The sequence below is a fragment of the Rhynchophorus ferrugineus genome, unplaced genomic scaffold (genome assembly GCF_030347505.1).
Source record: "Rhynchophorus ferrugineus isolate W39M unplaced genomic scaffold, kcgeb_rfMv2 rfM3, whole genome shotgun sequence".
Lineage (NCBI taxonomy): Eukaryota > Metazoa > Arthropoda > Insecta > Coleoptera > Curculionidae > Rhynchophorus > Rhynchophorus ferrugineus.
This window is the reverse complement of record NW_027472582.1, coordinates 24,906,000-24,925,966: the sequence shown is the minus strand read 5'-3', so window position 1 is coordinate 24,925,966 and position 19,967 is coordinate 24,906,000. Positions and strand designations below refer to the sequence as shown.

General features: G+C 31.6%; 1 protein-coding gene across 2 annotated transcripts in view; it reads right to left on the bottom strand.

The window, feature by feature from the left end:
- LOC143192898 (cyclic nucleotide-gated channel alpha-3) overlaps positions 1 to 19,967 on the bottom strand; it is a 223,821-nt gene that overhangs the window by 81,876 nt on the left and 121,978 nt on the right. For both annotated transcript variants that reach the window (XM_076398689.1, XM_076398690.1), the window contains exon 7: positions 7,715 to 8,008. In XM_076398689.1, the coding sequence (XP_076254804.1) occupies positions 7,715 to 8,008 (294 nt within the window). The remainder of the gene's footprint in view (positions 1 to 7,714; positions 8,009 to 19,967) is intronic.

The following is a 19,967-nucleotide window of genomic DNA, read 5'->3' as shown; positions in this document are numbered from 1 at the left end:
GACTGTAACGAGTTGTGAAGAAAGCGCTGTCATATGCATAAAATGCTGTGTGGGAAAGTTTGTGGAGTGGGAAATCAGCCATATATAGGTTGAAGAGGGCTGGGGCTAGTGGAGCACCTTGTAGGACTCCTGCAGAAATCTGTTTACGAGAGCGTCACCGATTCTCACTTGAAAGGATCTACCGTCCAAGTATGAATCAATCAGGGCGATTAAGTCATTCGGTAGATGTTTCGCTTTGAATATCAGACTGTGGTGCCATACTTGATCGAAAGCTTTGAAGACATCTAAAAATATGGTTCCAGTTTTTCCACACCCACTCTGAAACTATACAGTATCTCTGGTCATTCCCCTTTACTTGGAACCAATAGTCCACTTAGAAGGGGTTTTTCCTTTCTTAAGTAAACTAGAGGGCAGGCAGTTGCAATACAATATCCTTCCGAAAATATTGTCATAAAGCTATAAAAAGGCAGATGTTAACGGTAAAAACGGTATTTTGGGAAATGAATATAAGAAATTTATAAACATATTTAACAAAGCTTCTAATTTATCTCTTTAATGTCCTAAACAGAGCTCGCGAAGAAACAAGCTGAAAAGATTAGATATAATTTACACCGAATTGCAGTTGTGTAGATAAGACTTTCGCACTTGGTTAGTTTACGAAGGAGTGGTATTAGATGAGGAAAGTGTGTAATTGTAAGTTTTATTGAATTTTATTATGTTCTAGACTGTGTATACTGGCCCTTACTTTGGGCATCTTAGAAAGTTGAATATTTCCGAAAATTGTTAAATTTAATTGGAAGGAATTTAATGGAAGAGATGCAGAACAATAATTTGAATATTCGTGTGTCGATTTAAATATCAACAAATTGCTATCTCTGTGTTGAAATCGACTTCTCTGATGGAAAACGAGCAGCTCTAATAATGACATGAAAGAAAATTCATGACAATTAATGACATAAAAGAAATGAAAAAAATGAAAGCGATCTGAAAAATAGGAGACTAATATTGTCCGAGGCCAGAATGTTTGGGTCAAATCGTCACACTCTCGATAATTGCCGACTATGGTATTCATCCATTTTAATTATCCGACGATTCTAATTGTCTAGAGATATAAAATGTTTGTCCCAATGTAGTAATGTAATTTTTAAATTCCAATTATTGGATATAAAAACTATTTTAGAAAAAGTTAACTTTATTTATTTAAAAAGTGTATTGTTTTTTTATAATATTATATAAAACCCGACAAGCGTTTACGTGTATTATATACATTAACTATGTTTAGAGAAGCTCCAGGTTTTTCTTTCGTATTAAGTTTATTACCTATTTAATGACAAAATCAACGATTAGGGGAATTTCCAAATTGAAAGTGGATAGTTGTTCTTTAGACCCTAAAGACCAGTCGTTAACTCTAATGAATGCAATGGACGTTTTAATGGGAAACTCAGAATACACGTGAGAAGTTTGAAACTCATTAAGGTTATTTTCCAAAAATATAAAATAAAATTGTAATTAACAAAACGTATATTTTAAATAAACTGACGAAACTATATTAGCCTTAATGGAATTCATGGGCCATATGTTTATGCATACTCATGCTTTTGATATTTATGTGAAACTTGAACAAATAAACTATGAATAATGAAGAGATATTTTTTCTAATATAATATAGTTTTTAAAACTGTTTGTATGGAGCAAGAGATTAAACTATTTACATTTATTGATTTTATAATATTTTTAATTTTCATTGCTATATTTCGTTAATATTTGTCCATTTTTAATACTGTCCTATTTGATTTGATATTTGATTTTTAGTAAGAATAATTTTCTATATTCAAGAATCAAGATTAAATTAAATGAAATTTAAATATTTTGAAGACAAAGCAAGTTGAATACACGATGTGTACTGCCACTGCTAATAATAAAACAAAATTACATTAAAATGCATTTGAAAACGACTAAAATGATTTTGTAGTAATCGTGTAATTGTTATGGTAGAAATTAACGTCTGTCGCTTTAATGGCCTAAGATATAGTCTAAAACAGGTCTTCGTCTCTGAAGCGAGTTGGTAAACATATAAAAGTGTATTCGTGAAAATTTCGTGAAAGAAGGATATATAGAAGAAAATATATGTTAAAATAAAGCACTTGTGTAACAACTTGAAAAAGAACAATTACAAAATCTCCCTCAAGTACATATCAGTTCTTCTGATGTAATTCCTTTCACACATTAAACAGTTTTTTTAATAAAAGGTAAAAGGTATCATTGGATGACCATTCGAATAAGTTGAGGAAAATGATACTGAAAAACAAAGTCGTTTTATTTATATATATTTTTTTAATTTTAGTTTCCGAAAATATCGAATAAACAATCTAAGATTTGCTTTTATCTATTTGATTATAACTATATTTAATTTAAATTTATTTTTTAAATATTCATCCATCAAGTCTTGACTGAAGGAAATTATAATTGAAAAAGCATGTTTAAGTGATAGCAGGATGATTGGGCTTTGGAAGCTTTTTAGCGATTTCAGATTTTAATAAATCAAATAATAAGCTGTAATGAATATTATATGACGGATATTATAAGGAGAATGTTATTTAAGAGATTAGACAGTTATAATGAATAATTTTCAAGTAAAGTAGAAAATTGTATAATATAATTACGGTAATAAGTTATCGTTCTTTTCCATTAAGTAGAATCCAGTAGGGATTGTCGACGCTTATCGTTGCAAAACAAGCGTATAATCAATAAGTTCACAGACATGAAACAGAAATGAAAAAATGTAACCTGTGCTTTTGCAAAGAGTAGATGGTTTTGAGCATCTTCAATCCACTTCTTGTAACGTTCTAGCTTGAAATGTGTTATAACTGTCCGAATCCAGTTAAAAATGTTAAAGAATGCTTCGAGTAATTGCGAAGCGACTGTCAATCGAACGACAACTTATCATCATTCTTGATAATCTATTTTTTTTGATGATCTATTCCTTTCCTTGATGACCAAGTTGGTTATGGTTAAATGAAATAATGTCTTTTGCACGGAAACATTTTTTAAGACTAGAAGAATCAAAAACGAGACGGATTTAAATCTGGTAAGTAATCAGGATGTTGTAACAATTTGCATTTTATTTTACTGATGGTAGCGATTATTTAGGTTTATTGATTTGTATTTGTTAACAGTTGCCTTGACTTGGAATTGGAATTTGATATTTCTTCTAATAGTTTACAATAATTATTAAAGTCTATTGTATTATCACTATAGACATAATCAATCACCCAATTAATTTTCATTCTCAATAGAAAAATTATATTACCTTTTTCTTGGTTGGTTTCCTTAAAAAATATGTGACTGTGAGAAACGAAAAGCATGCTGTTTATCCATGAAATAAACTGAAAAAAACTGAAACTGAACCGATTTTTTTTTATTGCCGACAATCATTTAGTTGGAATTATTTTATATAAGTAATAAGATGCAGTTTCTCTAACAACATTTAAATATATCTACAGTTGTAGTTTCAGTTGTATTATAAAAACACGACTACTGTAGATTTGTAAGAAATTAACAGGTGGCTCACACTTTTTATTTTAATATTATCTACGGTAAAATGAATTGACATTTATAGTTTATTATACAAAACATGAAAATGCATTGAATGGAGTTTATTTTTCAAAGAGCTGTAATTGAATTTGGTTATTTAATCACCCAAACCTTTAAGTTGCATAGTTTATGCCTCGCGCATTAAATTGATAGAAATTCAATTACGTCAGCAGGTCTTACTTCAGCTCTACGCCCGCGTACTTTTAATGGTTATAATATTGCTTAGTCGTTACAGCAAAATTGGAGTTTGACAAAGTTGAAAGCGACTTATTTTCTAGTGCAATTTTCGAACAAAATTTATATATTGTTTAGTTTGCCAAACCCAGAGCTTACAATTTTCTTTCATACTAAATTTTAGGTAAAGTTAAATTTAATATTTATAAAACACTATTATATTCTAGTGAATACTGGCTAATGTTTATATAAATTTCAAATACTTTTAGTAGACAAAGTGGATAATTTCTCCGTATTTATCATATTGTAGGAATGTTCGTCTGGCCGGTCGGTGGGAATGTGTGGCTGTTGATGAGATTGTTTGTCCGAACACTCACAATGATTTTGCGGAAGGAAATTTTCACGAAAACTAAAAACACTGGTTGAAGAAATACTTGTTTATTTCGATTTAAACTGATACATGTGGTCGACGGGCGAATGGACAGGATATTAGGATAGGTAAAGGAAGTACGGAAGCGCTGTGGAAGTGTACAGTTACAAGATGGTAGAGAAAAGGAAAGAGAGCGAGACGTCGTCGTAGTGGTCTTTTATAGCCGGGAACTACATGGTACCAAGCCACCGGTGTTGCCGACCTTTGAACTTGCTGTAGGTGAATGCGTGGTGGCCTAAATGGTCGTAGCGGTCGAAACAATTTGTTGTAATACTATTTTATAAACACTGAAGTTTTCAATAAGTGCGGATTCATTTTGATATGGAATAATAAGCGGTTTGTGGTGTATCAGCAAAATTCTTTTTCATACATAATATTTTCTAATGGTGGCACGAAACCAAATAATAAAACCAAAAATTTGAGATATGGCCTGGGTTATGTTGGTTTCAAAATATTGATGTATTGGAAGCTTATTTTGGCCAAAGGAGATCAGTTTTCACTGTAGCGCTCATTGTTGAGGGGATTTAAAAACATTAATGTCATATAATGCGTTCTAACCTAATCTAACGTGGCCGTAATCTAACGTAATTAAATTTTAACTTTTAGTGGATACAGTGGTAACAAGATATTTTTGACGCAATTTCCTCTGAGTGGCAATAATTGATCGATTTGTGCTTGTTCTTATGGCGTGTGTTTATCCATAATAAAATTTGGACGTCTACATAATATAACGGTTAAAGCGAAACTGATCTAAACCTCACAAAATCAAGATGGTGCACAATCAAAATGGTAGCGGTACTTTTGTCCCACGTTATACTTGGTAAAGGTTGACGTTCTATGTACAAAGGATAGATAAAATAATATGAACAGCATGTGATATAGTACATCTTCTTGTATGTTCTAAACAGCTGATTGTTTAACGTTTCATCTGTGCCAGTATCCACGGTTATGCTAACATACAAAAAACATGGCAAAACTGACTGGGTGAAACCTAAACTTAATTAACAGAGACTGACGAATATTAAAAAAGGATCGTGGAAAGGCAAAATAAAACAACCGTCGCAAAGATGATAGTGGAACTCAATACTTACTTGAGTGATTTTCAACAAAAGGAGTACAGCGAGAGGTCCACAAAACTGAATGTCATGGAAGGGCTACGATTGCAAAACTCTTTTTATCGGAAGCCATTATTAAGTTGCGAGAAAAGTGACACGACGATCATAAAACCTAGGCAATGGATGATTGAAAGAATGTGGTATGGTTCTGAAAAGTATGATAGGTCATAGTTTATATTTTCTCTTATAAATGGCGGGTTTATTTATAGAAAATCCCAAAGGAATCCTACGAATCAGACTACCTGCTTCCTACAGTCAATAATGGGGCACATTTTGTTATAATTTGGCAATAATAATCTCAGGTCGGATTACAATGAATGTACAACAACCTCAGCATACTCAATGATGAAGTTCTTGCTATGACTAGCACACTTTTTATCAAATATTTCCACATTTCAAGATAATAATACGCCCATATATATACCCAAAAATATTCAGTCTTCATCTGAGGAGTGTCAGAATACTAGCACACGTCTTTGCTGACCAGCACAATCGCCAGACCCCAAAATAATTGAACCGTTATGATGAGAGAAGGGTAGCTTAGAACTGACAGTGAGGAACATATATAATTGGCGGATGTATTCAGATACTATTACAGCTGTTTTAAAAGGAAATGGTGCTCCTTATTGATACATTGTGTGATGTTTGGGTGTGTTTGTTTTATTTATTTCATTTGAACTCACTTCCATTCAACCAGACACGTCGTTAAAGGTATTTTTTAGAATATTTTTTATTAAATATATGAAAGTTTTAGTTGGATGAATATTACAAAAAGATATATATTACAAAATTTTATATAAGTTTTACATTACAAAATATGGACGGATTTATTTATATTACTATAAATCTAAAAATCAATTCTTAATATTAAATAAGTGTACAAAACATTTACAAGAATTGTGATTATATATATGTAAAAATTTTAATATGATTCAGTTTCATGATTCAACATTAATAGTTAATAGTAAATTAACTGATGGTTTTAAATAGTTTTACTATAGAAATGGTAATTTTATGGATAACATTTTAATCGTTATTTTGTTGTGTTATAAGAATTATAGTTACCGATAGAGACGTGATCAACATGGAAATAATCTTTGAAAGCATTAGGCTTTAATAATTTATTAAATAATTGCTTATAAACAATTGGAAAAACTATACCTTAAATAGAATTAGAACTAGAAATTAGTTAGCACACCAATACCACTACCACATTAGAATCCAGCGTGGCATGTATTAATTAATATTATAAGACGTTTGTATGCTAACGGTAATTTCGAATTGTAGTTTTAGCGGTCGAGTACACATTTACCAAGAATAGAGATATATTTCATCTCTTTCATCGTAGTAACTGTTTATGGTAATTAAGCATATTTTGTGAATTTATTTCACATCTGTTATTATTTGGTCACACATTTAGTGCGCGAGAACTTTCTTTACTTTTATTATTAACAATGCAAAATGGAAGACTAATTGACTTAAGTTGTCGAAGTTAATCAAATGTAAAACACACTTACGTTGAAGAGTGACTAGAAATAAAGAGATGATGTTTAGAATGGATCGAGTTCATGTACATCAAACACAAGAACAGCGATAACGATATAACAAAATTGGGAGATGCCGGAAATACGGAATAGATTACGGTGTCAACAAATCAGTTACTACTGAGGAAATGACAACCGATTGTCAACATTGTAACGCATTAAAATACAGCGGTGAATATGCTGGATTATGTCCTGTCGGTGGAAGCATAACATTTCTACAATTAGTACCATCACTGGATCCATTACGCTCATTATTTTCTGGGATGGGAAATTATTCTAACCACTTGTAGGTCAATATTCAAAAATATCAAATTTGTAGTCAAATGACGTCGTTTGGTGCAATGCATATTATACAGTACAATTTGAGCGCATTCTGAAAATATTATACCATACAAGTTCTTTGGTAACATTCAAATTTGTATCAAAAATAACAACCCTAGCAAGATGCCTACCACGTTTACTAATTTATTTTATGAGCAATCCGCATATAGAAATTGATAAGCTTTGAGCTCGCAATCCAACAGTGGAGCGAAATTTGATCAAAGAACCACAAATTTATCTTCATCGGAAACAATGATTTAGTTAAAATGTTCAAACTAGCATTGGATCTAATTCTATCTAATAATCATAATATCGTCATCAGACCTGACAAAACATCTGCCGGCGATTAGCGAGGAATTTCAAATCACCAACAATCGACAAAGTGGCTATTGTTATTGTTGGAGGAAATATGAAAAACAGATGTACTTGAAAGGAAGTTCAGCGGGTCATCTGGTATTATACAATAATCCATGAGTTAATATTTTTTTCGTATATCTTAACTGGTCGTAAACAAAAAATATTAAATTTTAACATACCTTTCCGACATATGTAATCTCCAGGAGAAAATAATACGGGCCGCAGTCTGAGAACTAGCTCACACAGAAAGCCTGCTTCTGTATTTTGGAAGATCTCCACTCGCTTAAGGGTATCCAGATGGACGTTGATCGCAATCTCTGCTTTCAATTTGTCGGGCAAACAAGATACAGCTCGTTCTTCGTCGGAACACTTTTGCGTCAGCCATAGATAATCGAACCATTTGATTACCTTAACCTGAAGATGGCTAGGTACACGACGCATGCGCATATATGTTTTTACACCATCTAATTTAGCTGAAACAAAGACGTGTATTAAAATTTATTATATATTTATTACATTCTAGTGGATAATTTTTGTTTAATTATATGAGCAACTTTTGTTCTTGCCTGATATTTGAAACAGCATACTGAAATATTCCACCAATTAAATGATGTAGGTGAACAACTTGAGATACTTTTTTAGATGATTTTGGTTGACCAGATAATGTTATACCTTAATATGAAAACGCGAAAGAACCGTTAAACAACCAAAGCTAATTGTTAAATTCGGTGGTTTTGATATTATGGAACGGTTAGTATTGAATATTCGATATTAATTATTTTTGTTAATCGTTTAATTTGAGAAATCTGCTTTCGAATTTCATCAAAAACTTTTGGAAACTTATGATGACATGGTTCCATAACATCCCAACTGGCGATTTTGGTTTCAATGATTGAAAAGTAGTGATTTTGATGTAAATAGAATTAATGGCATAGTGGACCCAAGAAAGTTCAATGAATTGTAAGATTTATTGGACGAAAACCGAGCTCAAACTATCAGACAGCTTAACTTTTAACATGAATAGTAAGAATTAATTTCAATTTCATAATTTTTTCTCAATAAACGCCTTTTTTAGGTGAAAAATGATCAGAATATATGCAGAAATCTTACAAAATAGTCCGGCATATGCAAGACTCTCTTAATGATTTAGAGCTGGCTTCAACAAAGGTGTGTGAAAGCAGACTTGGGTTCAAAACAGGCTCATTCTATATGCCACTTTGGTGCAAAATAATTATACTACATCTAAAAACTACATTTAATTATACAGCTCCAATAGTTTGCTGCTATTCCTATTTCAAGAATTTTGTATACCTCTTACAACAGGACGACTTTGACAGGCTCATTCGCTTACGTGTTTGAACTAATCAGACACCATTATGTCTCTTTTTAACTAGAATAAAATGACCAGGAAAATATTGTCTGATTCTAAAACGACTTTACAAATTATTATTAATATATATATATATATATATATATATATATATATATATATATATATATATATATATATATATATAATTCTTTGTTCATCTGTATGTAAACGAACTCTTTTTGAACGGTTGGGCCGATTTTGATGACATTTATTGTCGTATATAGTTGCATTTAGACCCCGTAAGTGGTTGCGAGAACGGTTTGCTAGAAATGTTTAAAAATATTTTTGATTCTAACCCATCTGTTAGAGTGACGTTTTAAAAATAGCCGCTACAATAAAGACGATGGATATATGTAGAATAGATTGAATATTATATTGATATATCATTTAAATAAGGTGTTATATAAAAGTAAAACGTGCTGTCTTCCACAGATCAAGGTAAACTAAATTTAATTATCATAACGCTAATGTATTCATCCGGCTTGGCTGTAAACTTGCGGGGATACTGAATAATAAAAATAACATTGCCCATATATGGTAATATCTTGAAAGGCTTTCATTGTCAATTTTATTTCTAACGAGTTTAATTATATTACTGTAATTTCGTTAACTAATTTTAACTTAAAAGTTACTTATATTTGTTTTTGAGTAATTATTAAAACAATATTCCACATCTTCGAGGACCAACAAAAAACATCTTAAATATTACAGAACGTCGTCGAGTTAATAGAATGAAATAACGAGAGGAACCTCACGTTCTAATATGACGCTGAAATAGACTAACATATTCATCACACGCACAAGTCGTCATCGCAATATGAAAAAATTGTAAACATTGTCATTAATTTAAGTATAAAGGTAAATCGACTGGTTTTTGCTGTGCACCAAGAAAAGTTTCTTTTCGATTATTAAGTATGTCACTGGAATTATTAGCTGGAGCCACATCTCAGTCGACGTCTCAGTTTTTGTATAAACTTCTTAAACTCAATTCTTACGCGAAATGAACCAACTCTTAAAGAAATTGTTAATTATTATGGCTGTAGGCCCATTTAAATGTCGAGATATAAGTATACAGGGCAGAAATAACATGATGATGTTCATCCAAGATAATTATCATTCTTACGATGCTTTGCTATATCTAATAATACTTTGGAATGGCGAAGGTGGATATAATTTAAAAATTAATCATAATTTTAACATATACATTATTTTATTTTTATTAAACAAGATTGCGTACATTCTCCAATTCCGCCAGCTATTTCACCCATATATTGTTGATATATGTGCGAAAATTGAAAGTGAGCGATTACTATATATTAAGTTTAATCAAGCGAAGCTTTTTTCTGAGGACTACATAACAGGTCAGTTGAAAAGTCCTCGGCCTCCCATAGTAAATAACATTTTTTTGGCGAAATTAGTTTTTTTTTTCATCATAATTCCCTTCAAGGGTGATACACCGATTATAGCGACCCTCCAACTTTTCAACACCATTTTTGTAGTACGATTTGTCTTTTGCTTCCATATAGGCCTCAGTTTCGGCGATCACCTCTTCATTCGACGAATATTTCTTCCCAGCGAGCATTCCTTTGAGATCTGAGAACAGGAATTAGTCGCTGGAGGCCAGATCTGGTGCATTGTCTTGGTGAAGCAGCATTTTCTTTTTCTTCAAGTGCGGCCGTTTTCGGCGATTTCGTCCGTCAAACTGTCCAATAACGCTATGTAATAGTCGCTATTGATGGCCCTTCCTTTTTCAAGCTAGTCAATAAAAATTATTCCATGCGCATCCCAAAATACAGACGCCATAACCTTGTCAGCCGACTGTTGGGTCTTCCCACGCTTTGGAGCGGGTTCATCGTGTGCACTCGGATGACTGTCGATTGGACTTTGGAGTAAAATAATGGAGCCATGTTTCATCCATTCTCACATATCGATGAAAAAACTCGGGTTTATTACGCTTGATCGTCTTCAAGCACTGCTCCGAATCATCAACTCGTCGTTGTTTTCAACACAGAGCCACTTTGCACAGAGCTTTCTCATACCCAAATATTCGTGAATGATATGGTGTACACGTTCAGTTGATATCTTTAGAGTGTCTGCTATTTCATTCAATTTCAATTTACGGTCATTGAAAATCATTTTGTGGATTTTCTAAATGTTTTCGTCAGTAACAACCTCTTTTGGGCTTCCACTGCGTTCACATCTAAACTTGGCATACCAATCCTTGATGGTTGGTATATATATATATATATATATATATATATATATATATTCAGAATATCTAGGTCTTCGGACTGAATGAAACTTTCGACGTATTATATACGAAACGATAACAATATTTCATAGAAAATAGACGTAATTGTATATCGGAGTAATCTGGATATTATCCTGTACTGGTCCTGGCGCCTCACGAGCAAATTCCTGAAATAGCCGCAGTGGCTTTACCCCCTCCCTCCGGATCGATGCCCCCCGTGCTAAAAATAGCTTGGCCTACATTCCGCCGTCGCAACTGGGGCGGTTCGCGCGAAAAATGACATTGAATTTGGCAGCTGCAGAACCGTAGTATTGCCGCATAGCGTATATTTACGTCTTGCCGGGCTGTCGAACGAAGTATTTGACTACTGATGTTCTTTGCGTGTTCACTGTCTCGATTTCCGATGCGCATTCAATGGCACTTGAACAATCAGATAAATCTAGCAAGAAAAACAATACAAGAGTAATAAATGTTACGACGATATTTTAGAAAGGAACAAATCTTTGTTTCTTTTAAAAATGGGTTTTTATATGGGGCATTGTTAAAAATATTTGTTTTCATAATTTAAGAAACTATGATGGTGTTTGAAATTTTACTAAATTTACTTTTCATAATGTTTATGTTTATTTATTTTTTTAATTTCGCACATATATTAGGTCGATGAATTAGTTTTAAATTATTTTTTAAATTTTGTTTTATTGTGAAATTGTATTTTATTCACTGTATAGTCCATGCTGCTGTTTTTTCGCGTGTTGCTGATAGTTTACGGATTTCATCTCGGAAGAGCGATACCAATGATATAAATACGAAGGAGGAAGATCTGAGGAATACGGCGGCTGGTATAGCACTACTATTTTTGACATTTTCATTATATATATTTCCGCAGATTTTGCAAGATGTGGTTGAGCATTCAATTTTACGCATTTAAAGCAAACGCTTCAATTTTAGTCGACAGCAATCCCAATTGGTATTTTTATTAAGTTTTAGACACAGAACAATCACAAACATAATATACCGAGCCTTAGTGTGGAGCCATGAATATTCGGCTATTTTTCATTTCCAGTAACAGTACGAATCAGAAAACCTTTACGATTTTGCTATTGAAGCGGCGTTTCACATATAATCAAACGCCTTTCTCTGATCTCGCCTATCTCTTGGCTTCAATTCATACGGCACAAAATATCCAAGCTTTTGGAACATTTCTGTGTTCTTCAAGAAATTGGAAATAGTTTCTTGTGTTACTTCCAACAATTCTGCATATTCCTATTAATTTCTACATGATTTATCATGGAGCAATGCCATCAAATCCCTGTCTTAATATCTTTTTGCCCGTGCATACAGCTCTTTGCCTTCGGTGCTAAAATCACGGTTTCTAAACCTCGAAACCGTTATCACATGTTGAAATGAATGGAGCATGATGCCATAGGCACAGTATTCAATGACCCTCGATCGAATTTTTCTTCAAATGGTAAATGGATATTAAAAGGTAAAAATTTCAGCAACTGCGATTTACTCAGTACCAATTCAGAAATTTTCAACGCTCTGAAAACATTTTTTATTCACAATTGAACGAAATGACACATACTGAAAAGTGAACCTTCAACATGAAGTTGTTTACAAATGTACCCGATCCGATTTAATACATAGTAACTTTATCACTTGTGAATCCTCTAAATTTAATTTACAGGCCTAATAATCTTATAACTTGTGTGTTGGTTTGAAAATGAAAAAATAGGTTGTTGATGAGGTGATAAATTTTTTCTAAAATTCTGTTGCGATATTGGTTTTTAATAGAAAACAAAATGAGCAGCCCCAGAAAGACATGGAGCGGTATCTGACAAATAGAAGGCTAATAGTACTTAACGGCAGAGCCGATCGTAAAAACTGGTGAGATTTGATGAGGAATTTTGAGATCTCGAAATAATGGACGAAGAAGAATGTTATTTATTGATAAAGATAAGACGTATCAAGTTAAAATGCACCAGTATGTAAAGTAAAATAAAAACTGGACAGGGAACATATCCCAGCTTGATTATATTCTAGTACTATTCTTTCAAATCATGATGGTAAGTTGCTCTAGCCAACTAAACTACGTTCACGTTGGCCTAATATCGGTTTAACTACAGTTTCTTATACTTCCTTATCCAAGACAAGAGAAAATTCTTTTACTTCCATAAATTGAAATGAAAAGTGCTGAAATTCCAATAAATCCCAACTTTTTTTCCTAGAATAGCCTTGTTTACTATAAAGTTTTCAGACAACGTTTTTTTTTGCAGCCAGTATCATCCTACGCAAATTGTTTTCAGTCACTTATTCTCATTTATTTTGCCCACGTCATCAAAATATAAATCCCAATGTATGCTACAAGAAATTGGGAAAAATAATAATAATTTATAGTAGCTATTTATAATACATTCTAAATTGAAATAATAATACAATGTTATTAATAATAATATATTCATCCATATTGTGAAGCGAAGAGGTAATTATAAAATCGCTGTTACGTTTTGCAAATTTATTGAACACTTTAAAGCAGTTTTTGGTATCAAAATATCGAAATATATTGAATATTGATATTATATTGCAAGACATTTTTAAGGAAGGTATGACGACTAGTAAGACTTATCTTATTAAATCATTATTTCTCAAAGTGCTTTTACATTTTTTTGTCAGTATTTGAATTCTTTGCAGAAAAAACGATATGTCTTTTAAAGCTATCCAAGAGGATATCTTGTCAGATTTTGTGGCATAGATCGGAACAAGTGATAATCCGAAGGGGGAATGTCTGGTGAATACGAAGTTAGGGGTAGAAATTCTCATTTAAGCGTTGGTTTTGACGGATTTGGGAACACGTGGCCGAACGTCGTTATTTTTTAAAATCGCCATTTTGTTTTTCCACTTTACATTATTTAAATATTCTCTTCAAGCACATCAATGGCAAATCAATGATATTATAAGGTTTGTTTGTTTTCTTAATCAATAATTTTTTACTCCTTTAGTATTCAGTAGCTTAAGGTTCAGCGAAATAACAAATGATGTGAAGTAAAGATAAGTTTATTGATGACAGAACGACAAATTCTTAAAAATTAGTTCAAGTCTTTATAGCTTAATTTAACAGAATTACTATTTTAATGAATGTTATAAACTAGCTGTGATCATTTCAATTCGGTTTCGAAACTTCGGAAATATAAATCGGTCGCCTTAGTTTAAAAAGTAAAACAGGCATCGAAAATAATAAGGAAAACTTTCGGGAACGATCAAGGTGGAGTAGTTACTGGGAACTTTCGAGTCGTTTAAAGTCGCGTTAGTAGTTGCCGAGAAATGCCTGTTGCATATTGAACAATCTTCTCGTAAGGTAATGACGGTATTCGATATACTTCCGAAGTTGTTTTAATGAGATATAAACAAATTAATTAGGTAACTTTCATATCGGGGTAATTAATTTGAAATAAAATATTGCATTTTTGACAGTTGGATAATAGCGAATCAGAAAGTAGTTTATGTATAATGTATACAAGTTAATGTTTTTTTATTTGTGATAAAAGTTGCGTACACAAATAAATCAGGTGATATGCCAACTTGAGTAAGATTCGCAACACTTTTGGATACATCTTTTTATTGTTAAAATGTTGAAATGTTTAAATATTTTGTTACCATTCCATATCTTTTTTAGAGTAACTAAAACAATGTATATAGTCTATTCAAAACAGCAATAAATCGACGTGATCTAAATTGATGACGCAATGTTGCCGCATCAACTCTTGAGTTTTAGTAGATCTTGACTCTGAGATATATTATAAAATTCTAATCAAAATACAATAATTAAACAAAAATGTTATCAAATATATATAGTAAATATATATAGTTTCTACTTTGTCATGTATGTATTTGTTTACTTGAATTTGTGAACACCGTATAGTTGTTGACCATTTTTTGCACCTATCGACACGAGCATCTTTTTGAGCTTTTGTCAAGCTATGTGGAATTTAAGATGAACAAGCCCTTTTTGTAATTAGATATTCATGCAATATCTTATTGATATTTGTCATACTCATGTCCAAGTATTACTCAACCTCACAGTAAGTCAAGTAAGTTGATTAATGCAATATTATCTTAATAATCCACGTGGAAAGTTGTAAAAAATATTTCAATTGAAATAAGTCATTATAAACAATACAAATTTTACCCAGGTGATAAAGCGTACTGAACAATGTTATTATTATAAATGTCAGACTTCCAATTGGAAACGTCAGATGCAGCCCAGAACACTTAGTATTGCTGAAACTCAAAGTATAAAGAATAACCCACCTAGTACGCTCGTAGGGCAAAGTATTTGTTTTCAAATGGTGATAAATATTTATATTTTAAGCTTCTTTCGGATTCAAACACGAATATATTTCCAAAGGACGAGTGGATCCAACATGTCATCACTTCTAATTCTTAAATAACATTATTTAAGTAAAATAAAAGTATTGTTTCCTTCTTGTAAAAATCAAAACTGGTATAGTTGGTAGGATTATTTCGGAGAGATTATGAGGGTGTTCTCTTTCAGTTAATTTAGTTAACTGGAATTGAAAAAATATCAAGAAAAGTTGACGTTTGATGGCCAATCGTTCTAAAGTTACAAACACACCTCCTTGCCTAGTCTGTATGAAATTTATATGACAAAAATAGATTGATTGAAGAAGTTATTGCAATAAATTCAATTCAAAGTGTCTGGAATTACTCCTAGACTGCAGACATTCGGAATATTTGAAGAAGACTGAAAATAATTTTTAAAAATACTTGTTTTTAGTGAATTAATGCAATATGGATATCCTTTTCTGAAATTTAAGCGGAAGCTAGCAGGTAAGGTTTTATGGCCACCAAATGGATCGAAGCATCTCCGTTGCTCAACTTTGAACTATTTAATATCTAAGGGAATAACCAAGCTCAGAAAACTACATCATAAGCAGATCATGAAAATTTGGGTAGCTTTATCTTAATTGATCTGCACCACTTCTTATTATTGAAATAAAATTGTTTTAGTAAAATAAAAATGTGTTTTCATCCCTACACTTATAGAAGTGTCTAGTAGTTCTTATCTTAAATAAAGCGTAATTGTCCCAAAAATAGAGACACAGAAAGGCAAATTTTTATTATTATTTTGGTCTGTTGATGCCCGGAAGAGCTCCACAAGTAATTCTGTGTAGAGCTCTAACCCTATATAAACTTTATATAACATAAAAAGCTATATAATTGCATTGACTTTGATCACCAATATACGTCGAATATATCACAAAATAATTGAAAACTGGAATTCAGAAAATCAATACATTCACGCAATCTAATATCATTGCCAACAGGCTTTTGTAAAATCAAGGCAATCATAGGCGAATTGATTTACAAAGTTTTCCAATGTATCGCACGTTACGACAAATGTTCTAGTCTATTAATTCATTTGCAACATAATTCAGAAAATAATACGAGGCAAACATTTTCGTTTCCAGCTTCCTCGCAGGCGTAGAGAGATTCTGTGTGGACTGTATTTGAAAAAACGGTAAAATTGTCACACGAACTAGACAGTCCACGTTAATGTGAACAAATTGCTTACGCGTTTAATGTTTACCCAAAATTATTTAAATAAGCAAATTGTAAAACTTGTACATGACATTTCCATGTATGAGTGTGTATATATATATATATATATATATATATATATATATATATATATATATATAAATTGTATTGTATGTATTATATATTATATATTAATTAAAGACCTGACTAACCTTGAGGAATGTCAAAAACAAATTAATCGATTTAAATTTTTATTATAAATTCGGTATTTGAACAAAAATATGCGATTCTGAAGTTCATTATAATCTGGCAACTTTCAAGAAAACTATTACGATTTCAATATTTGCGCCACAATAAGACTAAGAGTCGAAGTAAAATTAGAAATCTCTGGAGCGTTAGTTGTTCGTTTTGGCAAGTTTTCAGATTCCTGGTGGTTTGTAACTTTAACAAAGTGAATTTCAATTTTAGAGTTTGTTATCTTGTTTGCTTTCATGTAGAACATAAAAGAATCATTTAATTACTGGGTGAATGCTATTCAAAATAAATGAACAAAATTCTTAAAAATTTGTTTTGAGATACATAATATACGCGTTTAATTGACCTAGTTGTCATTGACTTTAACTTTTGCATAGTGAAGCTATTTATCAAATCTAAAATAAGGTTATGTGAAAAATATTTGGTTTTGGCCAAACATGGAGCTGATAGTAAGGTAATATTACGAAATTTATATAATTGCTTCTCATTTAAATACGTCATAATTTTAACTTTAGAAAAATGTGATATAGAACCTTAATAAAATAATTGTACCTTGAAAAATATGGAGGGTTTTTTTTAATATGGGCAGGTCGTTTTTGAAATGGAGTGAACTAAGTTATGTGTGGGTTATTAATGAAAACCCTTTTATATAACCATCACTTTTATTTCATAGTGGAATGCTTCCGAATAATCGAATTTTAAAGGACTGTGTCTTATAGATCTGACTGCAATTGAGCGATGATCTGAGTTGAATCTGAGGAGATCATCGATTGCAGTTTTCCCACAAAATACAAACATCTGCAGGAAAAAAATGGCCAATTTGCGACTTCTTTAGGATGCTATCAAAACATATATTGTTCATATCAAAAACAAAATATTACTTTCTGGTGTTAAAATTAAATCAGAATAATTTTTTGGGTTGATTGTCTAAGACATACGTTTATTCTATATCTAAAATATCTAAAATCAAAGAATTTACCACATAGTGGGGTTTACTAAGATGAAATTGAAGTAACTGTAACTATCTAAACAAAACCTCGATTATCTTCTTGGTCATTAGTCGGTTATATTCACGTTTATTAATAACCATAAAAACTAGTTGGTATGTGAAGATTGTGGTTAGAATACATATTAAGTATTAGATCCATTTTCTGCAAAATCCTAATGGACGTTACTATAAATCCATAACGAACAGTAACAGAGACAATTATAGTTTAGAAGAAATATATCGTAAAAACATTTACATTTGATGAAAAAAAAAGGGATCAAATTTTTCATAAAACAAATTGGCCGTGTACATAAGATAACAGCTGAAATGTATTTATTTGTTTTGAAGAATTGGAATAATATCTTAGGTGAAATATAGTAAAATATTAGACGATATATAAAAAATATACATAAAATGTTTGTTTAAGACTAAACCCTTAAGTTTCGCAAACTGATATTTAAAAAATTAAATTTTAATTACAATTTCATGACGAAATATCCTAACATTTACAGTTAATGTCATTTGTCGCGATTTAAGCTTTTTGTTAAAATATTTAGGAGGAATGTTCTTTATCAAATAGCTTCTGACCATTAATTAAATAAATGAAACGTAAAATGGGGAGCAGCTAATTGATGATGGAGTTAAAAGGGTATTGTTTTGAAACGAAGACTTGAAAATTACAAGTTATACGGAAAACCAAATTATCAAAAAAATATAGATAAAAAATATTTTCCCTACACACAGTTGGATATAAATTAATAATGTGAACCAAATAAGATTTTTTAAATAATGAATATTACGTTCAACATGAATGTCAATCATAAAATAGTAATTTTAATGCGGAAATTAAAAATTTTATTGAAGAATAGGTATGTCAAATTTCAATTGTTATTGCTTCCTTAAGTCAACTCGTAAAAATAAACACGAATACTGAAATATTGATTAAGGAATATTCAAGACTTGTAAATGATAAATAATAAGCCTAATATTGTTTACTTTAATTCACACTTCACAGACTTGCTTGTTGTGTTAAATACGATGTAGATATAAATATAGGTTGGGGCAAAAGTTCCGCTGCCATTTTGGTTGCGCGCCATCTTGGCTATGTAAGGTTTAGCTCAGTTTCGCTTTAACCATTGTATTGTGTAGACGTCCAAATTATATTTTCGATAAATATATCCCACAAGAACGAAAAGAAGTAATGACAAAATTTATTAAAAATTATTGTTCCATTATTGCCACTCAGGGGAAATTGCGTCAATGGTAGTGGGTCTTTTGCCCCACCTATATATAAAACTCAAGGTGTAGATTTATCTATTTATTATTGTTAGCTTTATCTATTTATTATACAAAGTATCTGAAAGAAAATTTGATATTTAGGTGAATTGGTTTAAATATGGAGTCGTCCGTCAAAAAATGTTTAAGAATTATTGACTTAATTATTAAAAATAATACCGTTCCAAGATAAAAATTATTTATAAACCTTTTCCTTTAAAAACTACTAGACATAGTAGCCCATGGTAAATTCAAGTGAATAAAAGTGTTTAATTTTTTATATATATTTTAGAGTAACATATCTACCAACTTGGGTTCGAACTACAACTTAACGATGGCTTCGAACTAGGGTTCTCGGAATTAAGCCTACCGACTGGCAAGTGACCAACTTGGTGGTCATCCCAGAAGACATCCGGCCTCACCCCGCCTGGTTACTGATGTGACTGGTATCATTTTCCTCGCCGGAGTTTACACTCTTGCCTAAGAACTATCACAAACATAGATTTACGACTACGCTCCAGAAGGACTCGAATTCGCGAATAACGTAACAGTAGGACCGTCCTGTCTCCTTTACTACTCTGCCAACCAAACCGACAAAGACGTTCCTGATGTTTATATTTTAAAACAATTGCACTATAATGGTGATAGTTAATTTTGCTTGTCCTTAAAATGAATATCACATGATATGATGAGTTTGATCCCAAAATATTGGCGAACGAAACGAAATAAAAA